At 51.3% G+C, this 13,561-nt stretch overlaps 5 protein-coding genes across 5 annotated transcripts; 4 read left to right on the top strand and 1 right to left on the bottom strand.

Annotated features, from left to right (window-relative positions):
* Nucleotides 1-53: 53 nt before the first annotated feature.
* V1518DRAFT_383032 (Nrap protein) lies at nt 54-3,688 on the top strand. Its single transcript, XM_066901668.1, has 2 exons — nt 54-1,424; nt 1,473-3,688. The coding sequence occupies exons 1-2, from the start codon at nt 81-83 to the stop codon at nt 3,603-3,605; spliced, it is 3,477 nt and encodes a 1,158-aa protein (XP_066759655.1). The 5' UTR covers nt 54-80; the 3' UTR covers nt 3,606-3,688.
* On the bottom strand, nt 3,651-4,727 carry V1518DRAFT_415521 (histone-fold-containing protein). Its single transcript, XM_066903829.1, has 4 exons — nt 4,515-4,727; nt 4,435-4,455; nt 4,102-4,290; nt 3,651-4,053 (listed from the first exon to the last, which is right to left on the bottom strand). The coding sequence occupies exons 1-4, from the start codon at nt 4,678-4,680 to the stop codon at nt 4,013-4,015; spliced, it is 417 nt and encodes a 138-aa protein (XP_066759654.1). The 5' UTR covers nt 4,681-4,727; the 3' UTR covers nt 3,651-4,012.
* Nucleotides 4,728-4,999: 272 nt separating this feature from the next.
* V1518DRAFT_426949 (histone-fold-containing protein) lies at nt 5,000-5,565 on the top strand (the record flags this gene model as incomplete). Its single annotated transcript, XM_066906012.1, has 3 exons — nt 5,000-5,156; nt 5,262-5,342; nt 5,393-5,565. The coding sequence occupies 3 exons, from the start codon at nt 5,000-5,002 to the stop codon at nt 5,563-5,565; spliced, it is 411 nt and encodes a 136-aa protein (XP_066759653.1).
* An 85-nt stretch (nt 5,566-5,650) lies between these two features.
* Nucleotides 5,651-7,643, top strand: V1518DRAFT_415516 (uncharacterized protein). Its single transcript, XM_066903828.1, has 4 exons — nt 5,651-5,969; nt 6,020-7,128; nt 7,179-7,226; nt 7,284-7,643. Exons 1-4 carry the CDS (start codon nt 5,884-5,886, stop codon nt 7,484-7,486), a joined length of 1,446 nt encoding a protein of 481 aa, XP_066759652.1. The 5' UTR covers nt 5,651-5,883; the 3' UTR covers nt 7,487-7,643.
* Nucleotides 7,644-9,645: 2,002 nt separating this feature from the next.
* On the top strand, nt 9,646-13,525 carry V1518DRAFT_426947 (meiosis protein SPO22/ZIP4 like-domain-containing protein; the record flags this gene model as incomplete). Its single annotated transcript, XM_066906011.1, has 20 exons — nt 9,646-9,736; nt 9,802-10,047; nt 10,099-10,209; nt 10,263-10,312; nt 10,362-10,454; nt 10,503-10,941; nt 10,993-11,044; nt 11,096-11,131; nt 11,191-11,360; nt 11,410-11,468; nt 11,518-11,645; nt 11,699-11,844; nt 11,897-12,199; nt 12,247-12,508; nt 12,560-12,581; nt 12,634-12,855; nt 12,907-12,991; nt 13,042-13,061; nt 13,114-13,425; nt 13,478-13,525. The coding sequence occupies 20 exons, from the start codon at nt 9,646-9,648 to the stop codon at nt 13,523-13,525; spliced, it is 2,895 nt and encodes a 964-aa protein (XP_066759651.1).
* Between the last annotated feature and the right edge of the window lie 36 nt (nt 13,526-13,561).

The following is a 13,561-nucleotide window of genomic DNA, read 5'->3' as shown; positions in this document are numbered from 1 at the left end:
CTTCGCAAACCCTAAAAGTTCAGGGCTCAAAAATTTGTAAATCCCCGCGAACTGCCACATCTTCACGACTCGCTACCGCCATGTCCCCCAAGCGCAAGAGAGACGGCACGGAGGCCGCTGAAGAGCCTCAATATGAGGAGTGTGTTACTATCGTTACTAGCGACGACAGCGGTGATGATCATGGCGATGCAAGCGACCGCAACCACGACCTCCTCCCAAACACCATTCCCCAGAAGCGCGCCAAACGCCGGCCAGCTGCGACCCACCTCGCCGATGATCTCCGCAATCTACACGAGGCTGCGCAGCTCTACAAGTCAAATATCTTTAAGCTTGAGATTGACGAGCTCCTGCGCGAGCTCACCGTCGACGAAGTCCGGACAAAGGTCATCGACAAGGTGCTGCACATGATCAAAGGCATCATCGAACAGATCCCCGGGCTCAGCGAAGGCGTTGGTCCCATGCTAATTTCAGAGGCACAGAAGTTCATGAAGGCCAGCGGCCTCGAGATCCCGTTCCCCGAGCCGCAACCACCCACGGAAGCCCAGTACCGCTTCACCTATGAGACGCCGACCGACTTCAATCTCGTCGGACAGTACGTGCAGAAAACCATGATCAAGAGTCCGCAGAAGTTCCCTGTCGACATCGCCGTAACCATGCCGGCCGAGTTATTTTCAGAAAAGGACATTGTCAACTACCGCTACTTCCACAAGCGCGCTTTCTATGTTGCGTACATGGCGCAGTACATGTACCTCCTGGATCCCCAGCCGTTCAAGTTCTCCTATGAGCTGCTCGACGGCGACCATCTGCGTCCCGTACTTCGTCTAGACTCTGTAAAGGACGACTCTGACTCCGACTTCTCCAAAGCAAAATGCTACATCCGCATCATCCCCTGCATCGACGTCTCCGTCTTCTCTGTGTCCAAGCTCAGTCCGACACACAACTGCGTGCGCTACTCACACGGCACAGACGAGCCTCTCTTGCCCACGCCGTCCTACAATTCCTCGATTCTCAGTGACATGCAGTTCTTTGCCAACACCGTGTTTGTGCACAGAGCTGCCAAGTCCTGTGATGGATTCAAGGACGCGTGCAAGCTCGCTGATATTTGGCTCAAGCAGCGCGGATTCTCGTCTGACGCCGGGGGCGGCGGATTTAGCTCATGGGAATTCTCACTGCTCATGGCGTGCTTGTTGCATACAGGCAGTAGTGGCCACCAAGGCTCGAAGATCTTGTCGCGCGGATTCAGTAACTATCAGTTGTTCAAGGCGACGCTCAATTACCTAGCCAATACAGATCTCGTGGCGAATCCGGTCTACATGGCGAAAGAGGCGCCACAAGTTCCGACAATGAATGAACTTCCCGTGCTTATCAACAACGACATCAATCTGAACGCCCTCTGGCGAATGAGCCCGTCGTCATACGAAAAGGTGAGTCCCAATTTCTAGAGGTCCACTCTTGACACTAACAAAGAACAGCTACGTCACGAGGCTGCGCTCACCGTGCAGGAGCTGAACGACGTCAACGGTGACGACTTTGACTCTGTTTTCCTGGAGAAAGTCGAGAGCACGATCTACGAGTACGACATGTTCATCACGCTAAAGCTACCGACTGAGGACAAGGCGTTCCGCGAGATGGGCCGCATTTTCAATGCCTCCTATCCCTCGTACCTGACGTCGCGGGTATACAAGGTTCTTAAGCGCGGACTCGGTGATAGAGCAAAATTGATTTCCATCAAATATGCAGAGCCGACGACGTTTGAGCTGACGGCGCGCAAGCCAACAATACCAGCACAAGCCACCTTTTCGATCGGGCTGATATTGAACACCGACTTCAGCGAGCAGCTCGTGATCCACGGGCCGCAGGCAGAGGACAAGGTCACTTCGGCCGAGTTCCGCAAGTTCTGGGGCCGAAAATCGGAGCTGCGCAGGTTCAAAGATGGATCGATCGAGGAGAGCGTCGTGTGGGAGCCACAAGACGGCGACAGGAGCGTGTGCTTCCAGATCGTGACTTACCTGATGCAGCGCCATTTTGGCGAGAACTCGACGAAGGACCTGGCAGTTGTTGGAGATGGACTGAGCAAATACTTTCTTGCGGACTCCTATCTCGGCGACTCTGGTGCATTTGGGAATTTCCAGAAGAACCTGAATGAATTTGAGCAGCTGCGCAAGTTGCTGATCGACATCGACGATCTGCCGTTGCGCGTGAATGCGGTACTGCCAACATCCGCACGGCTGCGGTACGCGAGCATTAAGTCGCCGGCAGAGTACGATGTTACAAATGTGGACGACGACTTTTCAGATGTAGTAGTAGAACTCGAGACGTCGACGAAGTGGCCCGATGACTTAACCGCTGTGCAGCACAGTAAAGCTGCATTCTTGCTCGGCTTGTCGGAGTCGATCACGCGGATCGACAACACCATCACGACACGGGTTGGTCTGGACCGGGATCTAAATACGATTGAGAACTTTGCGTTCATGGACGTGCTATTTTCTAGCGGATACGCATACCGCGTACGGATCCAAACGGATCGCGAAGCGATCATGTTCAAGAACTACAAAACTGACAAGGACATCGGTATCCGCGCGTTGCGACACCTGCAGCGCGACTTCGTGGGCGCTGCGCGGCACTCGACTGAGTTCGTGACGCAATGCCACCGGTTCCCGTTCTTATCGCCAACGGTCAGGCGCGTGAAGGCGTGGTTCGAAGCGCACATGCTGTCGTCGCACATCGACGACATCACAATTGAGCTACTCACGCTGGCGGTGTTTTTGCGCCCGTTCCCGTGGACACCACCCGCAAATGCAACGGTCGGGTTCATGCGCGTGCTTTATTTCCTCGCGCGCTGGGACTGGCGGGCGGAGCCGATTATCCTCGATTTGGGCGGTGGCGAGAGCGGCTCCGGTATGAACCTCGCGGAAATTCAGGCCGCGCGGGACGGGTTCAAGCAGCAACGCGCGAACGACCCAGAATTTAACCAGGTCGCGTGGTTCGTCGCGGTGAACTACGAGGCAAGCGGCACATTGTGGACTGCGCAGAGCAGGCCGCACAAGGTGGTCGCCAGCCGAGTTACTGCGCTTGCGCGCGCGAGCTGCCATCTACTGAAGGAGCAGCAGAACGGCGGCGGGAAGGGCCTGGCTCGCGTCACGCGGCAGCTGTTTATCTCGTCGCTGGCGGACTTCGACTTTGTTATTCACCTGAAGGCGCACGTGGACGCTGGCGACGAGGAGGCGTTTGGCGAGGAGGACGGCGACGAGGGCGGTAGGATGGCGATGCTAGGAAAATCGATGATGACAACGACGATGACATACCCACCGGACACAACCTCGCTATGCAGCCCGATCAGCCTGTACCTACGCGAGCTGGAATGCACCTACGAGGGCGCGGTATTGCTGTTCCAGAACAGAAGAAAGCAGAACATGATTGCGGGCATCTGGGACCCGAAATTGCTGGCAGAGCGCAGGTGGAAGGTGTATTTGGGCTACTCGACGAAGCCAGCGGCTTCAGAGGGCGGTGGGATGGCAACGGCGAACGTGGAGGCGATGGTGTGGGAGATGGCACGACTCGGCGGGAATCTTGTGGAGCGCGTGGAAATCACGCGTCGGGGATGAGGTCGGCATTGTAACATAGAGAGCATTGGGGTAGGCATTTAAAAGTTCTTGGTAGTTGAAGATATCATTGCAACTGACTATGAAAACACGTCGCGAAAATGTACCCACGCGTCGTTATGAAAGACCTGCAATCTTTAAAACGCGCTAGTTATAAATACGACGCGTCTCATCATGGGATAAAATATCAAACAGTCTAAAAATACACTCAGTTCATGTTCTTATAATGAAATATTCGAGCTAGCAACACATAATGTACAAGACAAAAACTAATAAAACACAGCAGCTCAGCGCAAGGAATATCCGACGCGTCACTTCGAGAAATTAACCAGCCCATGAAACCATTAACCAACAAACAAGTACACCATATATTTCCATTACACTGCAACGATCGACTGCATATCGTAACCTTACTTTGACGAGGAGGAGTACTTGGTGACCGCCTTGGTGCCTGTGAAGGAGTTAGAAAATGTTAAAATAGTAACTTGCGGAAACATACCTTCAGCAACAGCGTGCTTGGCTAACTCTCCAGGAAGGATCAGACGGACCGCAGTCTGGATCTCACGAGAAGAAATAGTGCTCTTCTTATTGTAAGCGGCCAGCTTAGAAGCCTCAGTGGCGATGCGCTCGAAAATGTCGTTGACAAACGAGTTCAAAATGGACATAGCACGCTTGGAGATACCGGTATCTAAAAGAGTCAGAAAGACAGATCGAAAAACGCGTTATCACGCAGATCCAGTCCGATGAAGGCAAGGCGAGATCGGATGGACGGGATCGGATGACCAGCCAATCAGAGGCAGAGGATGACGCGTGAACAAAGATAAGCGCATACCGGGATGGACCTGCTTGAGGACTGTGAGGTGTTAGACGCGTCTAGATCTGAGCGAAAATAAATCGGAAGGGAACACAAACCTCTGTAGATGTAGGACGAATAAGTCTCCTTGCGCGACTTCATCCGCTTCTTCTTGTCGGAGGGGGCAGTGGTCTTCTTTCCAGCCTCCTTCTTCTCAGCTGGAGCCTTGCCGGCGGGGGCCTTTCCGGCAGTGGCGGGCTTCTTCTCAGCAGCTTTTGGTGGCATTGTAAGTGGTGGACGAGCGAAGCGTGGCGGAGAAGAGGGAGAGCAGTTGAAAGCGAGAGAACAGAAGCGAAGGAGTAGCGGGGGGCAGGCGGGTATTTATAGTTGTGTTGCGGCGCGGCGCATCAACAGCACGAGTATTCAGCGTTCGCGCCGCCGCGCGCTGGAGTTGACACACAAGCCCCTCGGCCGATGCTCCCGAGCCCACCGCACTATAAAGCACGCCCGCCCCGCTCCGCCCGCGCTTTCATTCCCTTCATCGCTCCTGCTCACCGCGCCTCTCTTTACACCTTACACTCACCACCCCATCCATCTTATCGCAATGTCTTCTGGTGGAAAGTCTGGTGGCAAGGCCGCCTCTGGTTCCAAGTCCTCCCAGTCTCGCTCGGCCAAGGCTGGTCTTGCCTTCCCTGTCGGTCGTGTCCACAGACTCCTCCGCAAGGGCAATTATGCCCAGCGTGTCGGTGCCGGTGCTCCCGGTATGTCCGCCTTATTCTGATTCGCTCCGATTGCATTTGGCTTCCTTTTATACGCTTCACGTCGCTGATTCTATTTCGATCTACTGCTGACACTGACGCGTCTAGTCTACCTTGCCGCCGTCCTTGAGTATCTCGCGGCTGAAATCCTGGAGTTGGCGGGTAACGCTGCTCGTGACAACAAGAAGAGTATGTGTCATTTGCTTTTGTTTGTTTCTCAACACGTGCTGACAAGTTAGCCCGCATCATCCCTCGCCATCTCCAGCTTGCCATTAGAAACGATGAGGAGTTGAACAAACTGCTTGGACACGTTACCATCGCCCAGGGTGGTGTCCTCCCTAACATTCACCAGAATCTGTTGCCCAAGAAGTCAGGCAAGATTACCAAGGGTGGCCCTAGCCAGGAGTTGTAGAGGTGCTTCGCACTGTCTTACCGCTCTCTTTGTCTATTGTAACATTATGTTCTGTCCTGGGTTTATGAGGTGCACGCTGAGCGCGTGGCATAGTGGTCATTTGTTTCTGCGCTTGGGTCTGGTTGTAATGCGTTTATCTCTGTACATTAGATATATCTGTGGATGTAAAACGTTATTTTTTACCTGTCTGTTGGACGTGTGCGCTTGCGAGCCTATGCAGAAGCTGAAACCCGAACCCGATCTACAGTTATTGTTCCCCACGTCTACGTCCACTCGTTCTTTCCCCGGCGGACTTCGGCAGTCTACTGCCGGCAAGCCATGGCGCTGACAACCGTCCGCAGTCTTCGTCGTGACCATACCGCGCTCGCAGTTGTCCGCGACCTTATTGTCCCCACCGTTGCTCCGTAAGTGCTATGTGCTACCATTACCACTACCCACAGCTAACCCCCCCAAGTGCCTGCCGCGCCTTCCTGCTCTCCTATGCCGCCGCCGTCGTCCCCCATGTCCTCAACGTCGTCGTGGGCGCAGTTCAGAACCGCCGCCAGAACCTTCACACCCTATATTGCAAGCTGCGACACATCCTCCTCTCCGCGCTCTCCACCAGCGAAATATCGTTCTTCTGGGGCGCCCTGCTCGGATCCTCGGTCACCCTGAGCCGGCTGGCACGGCTGCTCCTGTGTCGGCTTACGGCGTCTGCGAAATACGATGCGTCTGCCACCTTTCTCTCTGCAATGCTTGCTAGTGGCTTTGTGTTCCGGCTCCGCAGCAGCACACTGCGCAAGCTCGCCGCTTCCTCCACTCAGAGCGCAGATCCAGAGCACGTCCACGAACCAAGTCGCACCATGGACAGCACGCTGTTTGTTGTCACTGCCGCGCTGGACTATGGCTTTCGCCGCTTCCTGCGTTTGCGTCTCGCCATCTCGCCAGCCAGAGCAACCGCGCTCGAGGGCAGGGCTGACGTTCTCGCCTTTGTCGCATCTGTCTCCGTCGTCATGTACGCTTGGTTCTACCATCCGTTGCGTCTGCCAAAGTCGTACAATCACTGGATCACTAAATTCGCTGACTTTGATACCCAACTACTAGAACTCCTGCGTCTCGCGCAGCAGGGCAAGTTTATCTACGGCAAGGATACTGGTTGCAGTCACATCCTTGCCGACAGCTGCATCCGCATGGGGCTTCCAGCGGAGTACGGGGATCCGGCGATCTCGATTCCTCTACCCTGCGTAGTTGTCCATCAAAACTCGACGAAAAACTGCGAACTCCACGCCCTCTGGCGGTTCTCAAAGGCATTCAAGAGCGCATTCTCCATCTACCTCCCGCTCAATCTACTACTTTTTCTACGGCGCAAGTTCCGCCAACGGCCTGTTTCGGCACGTGACATCATTGGCGTTCTCCGCAGCTCTGCCGCATCCGCATCGTTTCTTGGAGCCTTCGTCGCGCTCTCGTGGTACCCAGTATGTTTGACGAGGACGAGACTCGGACCCTCGTTGTTTCCATCTGTCAATCGGACTCGATGGGACAACACTCTCGGACCAGCCTTTGGCTGTTTCCTGTGTGGATGGAGTGCGTATTTCAGCTCTTTACGCACGCTTGTATGCTGACTTATGTGAAAGGTATTCTCTTGGAGAGCACACGGCGGAGAGGAGAACTGGCGCTCTTTGGTATGTGTTATCTTCACGTTTTGTTAAAACCGCAATCACTGACGAGATTTTCAACAGTGATGCCTCGCGCTGTTGGCGTATTTCTCCCACGCGTGCAGACGCGGACACTAGAGCTCGCTGAGCGAGCAATGTTCGCGGTCGCGTTCGCTGCCATGTTCTCTGCCATTACCAGTCCCCGCAGATTTGCGACCACCATTCCGCTGCGCGGCATGTTTGGAAATGCCCTAGAGACTGTGATGGGGTCATCGTTATATGCATAGTGGAATGCGGTAATTGATTAGAATGACCTGGACTTCGAATTCTACTCATGGGGCCTGAGTCACTCTTCTCACATCAGGCTCACACAGGCCACACAGCTGCTCAGGGGTCTGCTGCGGAGTGGGGTTGCAGCGGCCTGAGCCGCAGGGCAAGAGGCTGCTGTAGTATTGCTCCGGAGCACGTCGCGGCTCGTAGTTCTGCGTTTCGTTAGCTCAAGATTAGCCATATATGTGGCGCAAGTATCAAATGCATCTTTGGCACTAGTGTACTCCAGCTCCGTACATATCTGTTGAAACACCGGTGTTCACGGCGTCCGATCCCGTCGCCGTATTAATTCCCGCCACGTTGTCTACACCCGCCAGTCATGCCATTCAGCGGAAGAGATGGTATGCATTGAGATTCAATTTATTCATATTTGAACAATTCCAGGGCGATAGTTAGAGAGGCACGGTAATCTGCGGTGCAAGTTTCGCGAGGGAATTCCGTATTTATACCAAAACATGTGCGGTACCGTGATCGGGCCGATGTGCAGCAGCAGATTACACCAGCAGCACCTCGGATGCATGGCTTAGCTGAGTCTTCACCAGCCTGGCGTATCAATCTCAAATCAGTCTTCAGTACACGACAAGAAGGCATCTGACATTGAGCAACTACCAGTTGAGTCGGCAGAGGAATTCAAGAATCGGCCTTCAACAGAGATGGAAATGAGCCACGGTAATGGGTATGGATTCTTCAGGATCCGACTAAGCGACAGCTAGTGACCGGGATGTACAAACTTAGCCTGAGCCACAAGTATACACAACCACACGGTTGGTGGTAGCCGGCAGCCATCGTTGTGTACTCATACTATCGAGGCACCTGTGTAGTGGAACACTACACAACGAAGAAAGTAAACTGCTTATAATAGATTTAGTTCGCTACTTTAATAATCGCAAGATTGATCTTATCTGGGGCTACATCCCTCACGCAGTTTGCCACAAGCGAACGAACAAGCACGCGCTGAGTTTTAAGACCTCTAACCGATTGACGCCTTGCTCTACTAGCATAGTTATTCTTGCAAATATAAATCTAAGATCTTGGATTGCCGGCGCGGTTACAGCTTGTGTGATGGTACTTCTGCAGTGGTTGACGATTCAACGTCGATGAGAAATAAGGTGAAGTTCGCGGTGAAGAAGCAAGTTGAAACTACGATTTGAAGTCGCTTTCTTAAGATCGCAAAGTGCACTTCTCCGCATATATCGCTACAGGGCCCTTAACTTAGTGTCTACAGCAGCTATTCACGGCAAACGACAGTTACTAGCTTGAAAATAACTATAATTCACTTGTTGCTGTACCCATTTCCGGCTGCTGCAAAGGGAGGCGCTTGTGTTCAGCTGCCAGAGTCGTTCCAATTTCGATTACAAGCTCCTACTAGCCCGGTACGAACTAATGGTTCTAAACGCCGAGTTCATGCAAATCTTCACTGAGAAATGTAAGACAGAAACTGACTGAAATATATTGCATGGTGTTCATCGTGACGGCGTGTTCTGCTGCAGGTGATAACGAAGAACAAGCCTTTGCTTGACAGATATGACGAAGACTATGCCATTCACTGAAGAGCAACAACTACCAGGAACAGGAACAACAACAGCTGCGTTATCAGTTATGAGTCTTTTACTCATGCGGTTTGATAATAAACTTTCACTGATGCGGATTCAGCTTTGCGATTGGGCAAGAATAGTGGAATAGTGGAGCTCGCCATTGCAAGGAAAGAGCTATGATGACGTGACTGTGAAGTCGGACTAAACGAACCAAATGGTATAACATTGCATCGTACCGAGTTCGACACTCTCCGCTATTGCGACTGCAGAATGCAGGAGCTACTTAAATGGAGTCAGATTCGGAGAAGAAGTATTGCGAGCGCGGACGGAATTCATACTGAAGTTCTGATATGGTTTGATTGATGACGCCATGCAATTAACCATGCAGCGACGCGTGTACAGTTGAGCCTCTCCCATTATAGCAACGAAATGACGCCTGAATTACACAGAGAGGCATGGTCTCAGCACAGATCACGTGAGCGTTGTCTGTAGACGCGACGCGACGCGACGCGACGCGACACCGACGCGTACAGGCGGCCGCTCTGGCGCGATTTCAAACAAGTACTCACTGCGCCTTCGTCATGGCCAATCAAACACACGATGAGATCACAGAAGTACAACCTTCTGGTCTTTCGAAATCAGTTCTGGATAGAAAGCTACAAGCACTGCTGGGTAGGATCACCGTGAGACCTTCTGTACCGTACAGGCCCGCTCTAACGATTTTTACCTGTACTTAGACTCAGCACAAGAAATTACAAGGAAGCTTGCAGCGCATCCAACTGATGGCGCGTGTTCGAAAACGCTCGTTGACGGCACCATCATGCGTCTGGAGCAACTTGTCGTGACTCTGTCAAAGGGACGATACACCACCTCGCTAGACTCGGCCTTGCTGGATCGTGCTAGCGTCGAGCTGTGGAACTTCTCTACAGTGATGATCAGACAGGACGAGAGAGATATAACCGACAAAGTCTTGATCTGTGCCGGTTAGTGCTCGTCCTATAGTGCCAAACGTTGGCTTCGCTAATCAATGGCAGTGAGGACCGCCGCCTGTTTGCTCATCGACTGTGTCGAGAAGTTAAGCAGTGAAAGTACCGACGGACTCCGGACTTTCAAATGCTATATAAAATCGTTGAAAATGTGTCTCGGTATGCAGCACAATGTCTGCTTCACGCTCAAGTCTTCTTACTGGCTTTGGTAGACAACGACGCAGATGAATCTCTGATGAAGATATTGACGCGGATTCCAAAGGTATTTGATGTCTTTATTATCCTTGATGATATGCCAACCATGCGACCAGGTTTATGAGACTGTGTCACAGAGCGAGTTTGCCAAGAACTTGATCCAGTGGAACGCGATTTCTGCAGAATACTTTGTGCTACGAGTTTACGCTGTAAGCCGATATGATGCCACTCTACACATTCAATTTTAACCCCTGTAGGCATGGAAGAGCGACAACGCGGATCTCATGGAGATTTGGTATAAGAAGTTTGCATCCCTGGTCTCGTCAGCACAGTTGAGACTGCAAGATCAAAAAGTCGAGTATATTATGGAAATTTTATTCAATATTGGCACCGATCATCTCGAAAAGAAGGAGTTTGAAAACGCTGCACAATGGCTCGATCGCGCGACTGACATGTTCAAGAGTCTCAATATCGCCGGCGAAGACGAAATACGTGACGGCATGGCCGAGTTGCAGTTCAACGTAATGCGAAATCTGGTCAAGGCATTGTACAACACCGACAAGCCGGAAAATATCGAAAGAGCGAAGGCAGTGTTGCAGAGTATGGATGAGGACTATCCAAGTACGATATGGACTCTGGTGCTGCGATACGATATTTTGGCAAAAGAGAACGGGTCTGCGGATGCACTGTCAGATGGTATGTCAAGCAGTTTCTATCAACCTACATTGGTTCTAACAAGGAATCTAGTTATTATGCAAATGATCTTCTGCGGAAATTTGAACGACAATTCTTTCAGGATGTATGCAACAAGACTACGTTTGACGTTTACAACATTAATGAGATTGTCCAGAATTATGTCTAAAGCCGACTCTCTTGCCGAAGAGAGGTAGTTTTTCACCCACTCTTTTGCATATATTCCTTGAGATTACTCATACTCTACTACAGCTCCCACAATGCTTGCAAGGTGTTCGACTACCTTCTCACTAAGAAGCTCGATTATAGAGACCAAACTGAATGGTTTCAGCGTGTATTTATTAGCCGACTAGCCCTCGCGGCGCGGTTTGCACAGAGTAGCTCTGCAGACGCTCTAGGTCCACTTCGGAAGCTATTTGGAGGTAAGCTACGCCGAAATCCATTGATATAGGAGCGAGCTGATCAACGCAGAACTGGAACGACTGCTTTCTACCGACTTATCCAAGAATGCTATATACAGCAGCCAAAGTGTGAGTGCTGCTATTTCCAAACGCAAACCACTAGACTGATGAGATGTAGATTCTCTGGAGCGTCGCAACAGCCTATTTTGCGCGCGAAGACTACATGACGGCACTCGAGTGGTTCTCGTTGTCCATAGACAGCGTCTTGCGAGGAAGTGATGATTCTAATCGGACTAAGATACAACGGTTTGGGCAGATATCCAACCGATAATTTAAGCTGGAGACTAACGGGATATCAGTAAAATAATGCTGTGTCAGTATTATTTACAAGAATATTCCCAGATTACGAGTGTATACAGAAGCATGCCACGAAGTGGACAAGATTCGTCTATGACACAGTACATACTGTTCAAGTCCGCGCTCGCGAGTCAAGATACGCAGTCTGGTACATATGGTGCGGTATATTTATGGGGTGATACGACTGACTCAGAATGCAGCACTCGAGTGCCTAGATCGCATGTTCACAGCTTCTGCTGAAGACGCCAAGATCTTGTGCGCATGTGCGATGGAAGCGCAACAGAAGAATATTAAGCCAGTTACGCTCCGTGCTATGGATCTGATATTACAAAAGCTTCTGGCATGGACTGGCCCTACTGCTGGATACAAAATTAGTGAAAGTGTTAATGATATATACGTGCCCGCGCTGCTGAGATGCATTATCAGAATGCACACGCTTACGCTTGCTGAGAGCGGAGAATCAGTGGAGCAGATTGACCGACTTTGCGCTTACTTTGAAAGAGGCGAGAGGACCTGATGACATGTATTATAACATGCTAACGACACACAGCATATTCATTAACTAAACCGCAATCGCGGCTGGCCAATTCACAAAGCAAGAAGTTCGACAAAAACGAGTACGAGTGGTTTGCACGGAACGCGTACAATGCAGCACTAAAGGGATGCAAATCGTGGCCATGTGAGGCGACAATCAGGCTTGCTGACTTGAGTCTCAAGTTTTTGGAAGCATACGAAGACGTCGTGACGGCAAAGGACAGTCTGCAGACAAGCGAAGGAGAGATGAAAATATTGGAGTTGATTTTGTGGCAGAGGTGCGCCGCTTTATTTTTGGCGACGTCTGCGAAGATACTACTGGCGCGTAGAAAATTGCATATAGCAGAGCAGGTATTGCTATTTCATGTGATCTCCTGTATGTGTTACTGATATTATTCTTCAGAGAGAGCTATACGAGTTGTGCCGCAAGAATGTACGATTGTTCCGGCAAGCGCGAATGGAGTACACAGACTTCACGTCCAAAATTGAGAGCAACGATGCCGATGCAACGAACCGAGCAGCGCGCGAGTCAGACTTGTGTGCAAAGATGACTTCCATGATGTCGTTTGACTTTGAGGCTACAGCGAATCTAGAGAACTGGCACGAGCTGGTTAACATCACTCTTGTAACCGCCTCGACAAAAATAGTTGTGAACGAGCTGACGAAATACATTTAGGATTTGGTGCAGCTGCAGCCTGAGCTGAGAATCTACGAGAGTTTTGTGGACATACTGTTGTCGTCGTTATCGTGTCCGGTAGAGGGTAGGAAATGTGTTGGACGATGTTTGATATGGCTGTACTAACAATTCTAGAATCTCTCCGTGTTCTACAAGTACCCGCCGACATAATTTCAGTGCTTCGAGACCATATACTGACATGGACAGTTGATTCTACGTGCGACGCTCACGGACGACGCGACGGATATTCCAAAGCTGTCACGATGGCTGCGCATTCTCGTGTCGGTTTCGCTGCCGCGGTACCCAGAAATGGCGGAGGACATCCTCGCGAAGGTCCGGTTGCAACTCACGGAATCATATAAGTTGCGGTATCCGAGCGAGGAAGTGCACTGGCTTGCGACGACGGCGTGGAATCACGGGGTGGATTTGTACAGCAAGAGCGACATGGAGGCGTGCAAGTCCTGGTTAGGGATCGCGATCCAGCTGGCAGGACATGTGAATCCGGTTATTGCATCGCAGGTTGTGGAAGCTATGAAACAGTTCATATTGCATGTGCTAACTATTGCCGCAGATGCTTACGAACTACAATTTCATATGCAGCGCGGAAGAACTGGTATAGTATAGACTGTGAAGGGCGAACGTGGAGGGAGTTGAT

The sequence above is a fragment of the Limtongia smithiae genome, assembly GCF_038497785.1.
Source record: "Limtongia smithiae strain NRRL Y-17922 unplaced genomic scaffold V1518scaffold_5, whole genome shotgun sequence".
In the NCBI taxonomy this organism is placed as follows: domain Eukaryota; kingdom Fungi; phylum Ascomycota; class Lipomycetes; order Lipomycetales; family Lipomycetaceae; genus Limtongia; species Limtongia smithiae.
Note: the sequence above shows the minus strand (reverse complement) of the source record. Positions and strands in the feature narration are given on the sequence as shown.

What these genes read in the sequence shown, in the direction of transcription:
- V1518DRAFT_415516 (XM_066903828.1), top strand. Translation starts at nt 5,884, where the DNA reads ATGGCGCTGACAACCGTCCGCAGTCTTCGTCGTGACCATACCGCGCTC. An exon ending in CTGTTTCCTGTGTGGATGGA is followed by an intron (nt 7,129 to 7,178) that starts GTGCGTATTTCA and finishes CTTATGTGAAAG; the next exon opens with GTATTCTCTTGGAGAGCACA. An exon ending in AGGAGAACTGGCGCTCTTTG is followed by an intron (nt 7,227 to 7,283) that starts GTATGTGTTATC and finishes GATTTTCAACAG; the next exon opens with TGATGCCTCGCGCTGTTGGC.
- V1518DRAFT_383032 (XM_066901668.1), top strand. Translation starts at nt 81, where the DNA reads ATGTCCCCCAAGCGCAAGAGAGACGGCACGGAGGCCGCTGAAGAGCCT. An exon ending in GCCCGTCGTCATACGAAAAG is followed by an intron (nt 1,425 to 1,472) that starts GTGAGTCCCAAT and finishes AACAAAGAACAG; the next exon opens with CTACGTCACGAGGCTGCGCT.
- V1518DRAFT_415521 (XM_066903829.1), bottom strand. Translation starts at nt 4,680, where the DNA reads ATGCCACCAAAAGCTGCTGAGAAGAAGCCCGCCACTGCCGGAAAGGCC. An exon ending in TTCGTCCTACATCTACAGAG is followed by an intron (nt 4,456 to 4,514) that starts GTTTGTGTTCCC and finishes AACACCTCACAG; the next exon opens with TCCTCAAGCAGGTCCATCCC. An exon ending in CAAGCACGCTGTTGCTGAAG is followed by an intron (nt 4,054 to 4,101) that starts GTATGTTTCCGC and finishes ACTCCTTCACAG; the next exon opens with GCACCAAGGCGGTCACCAAG.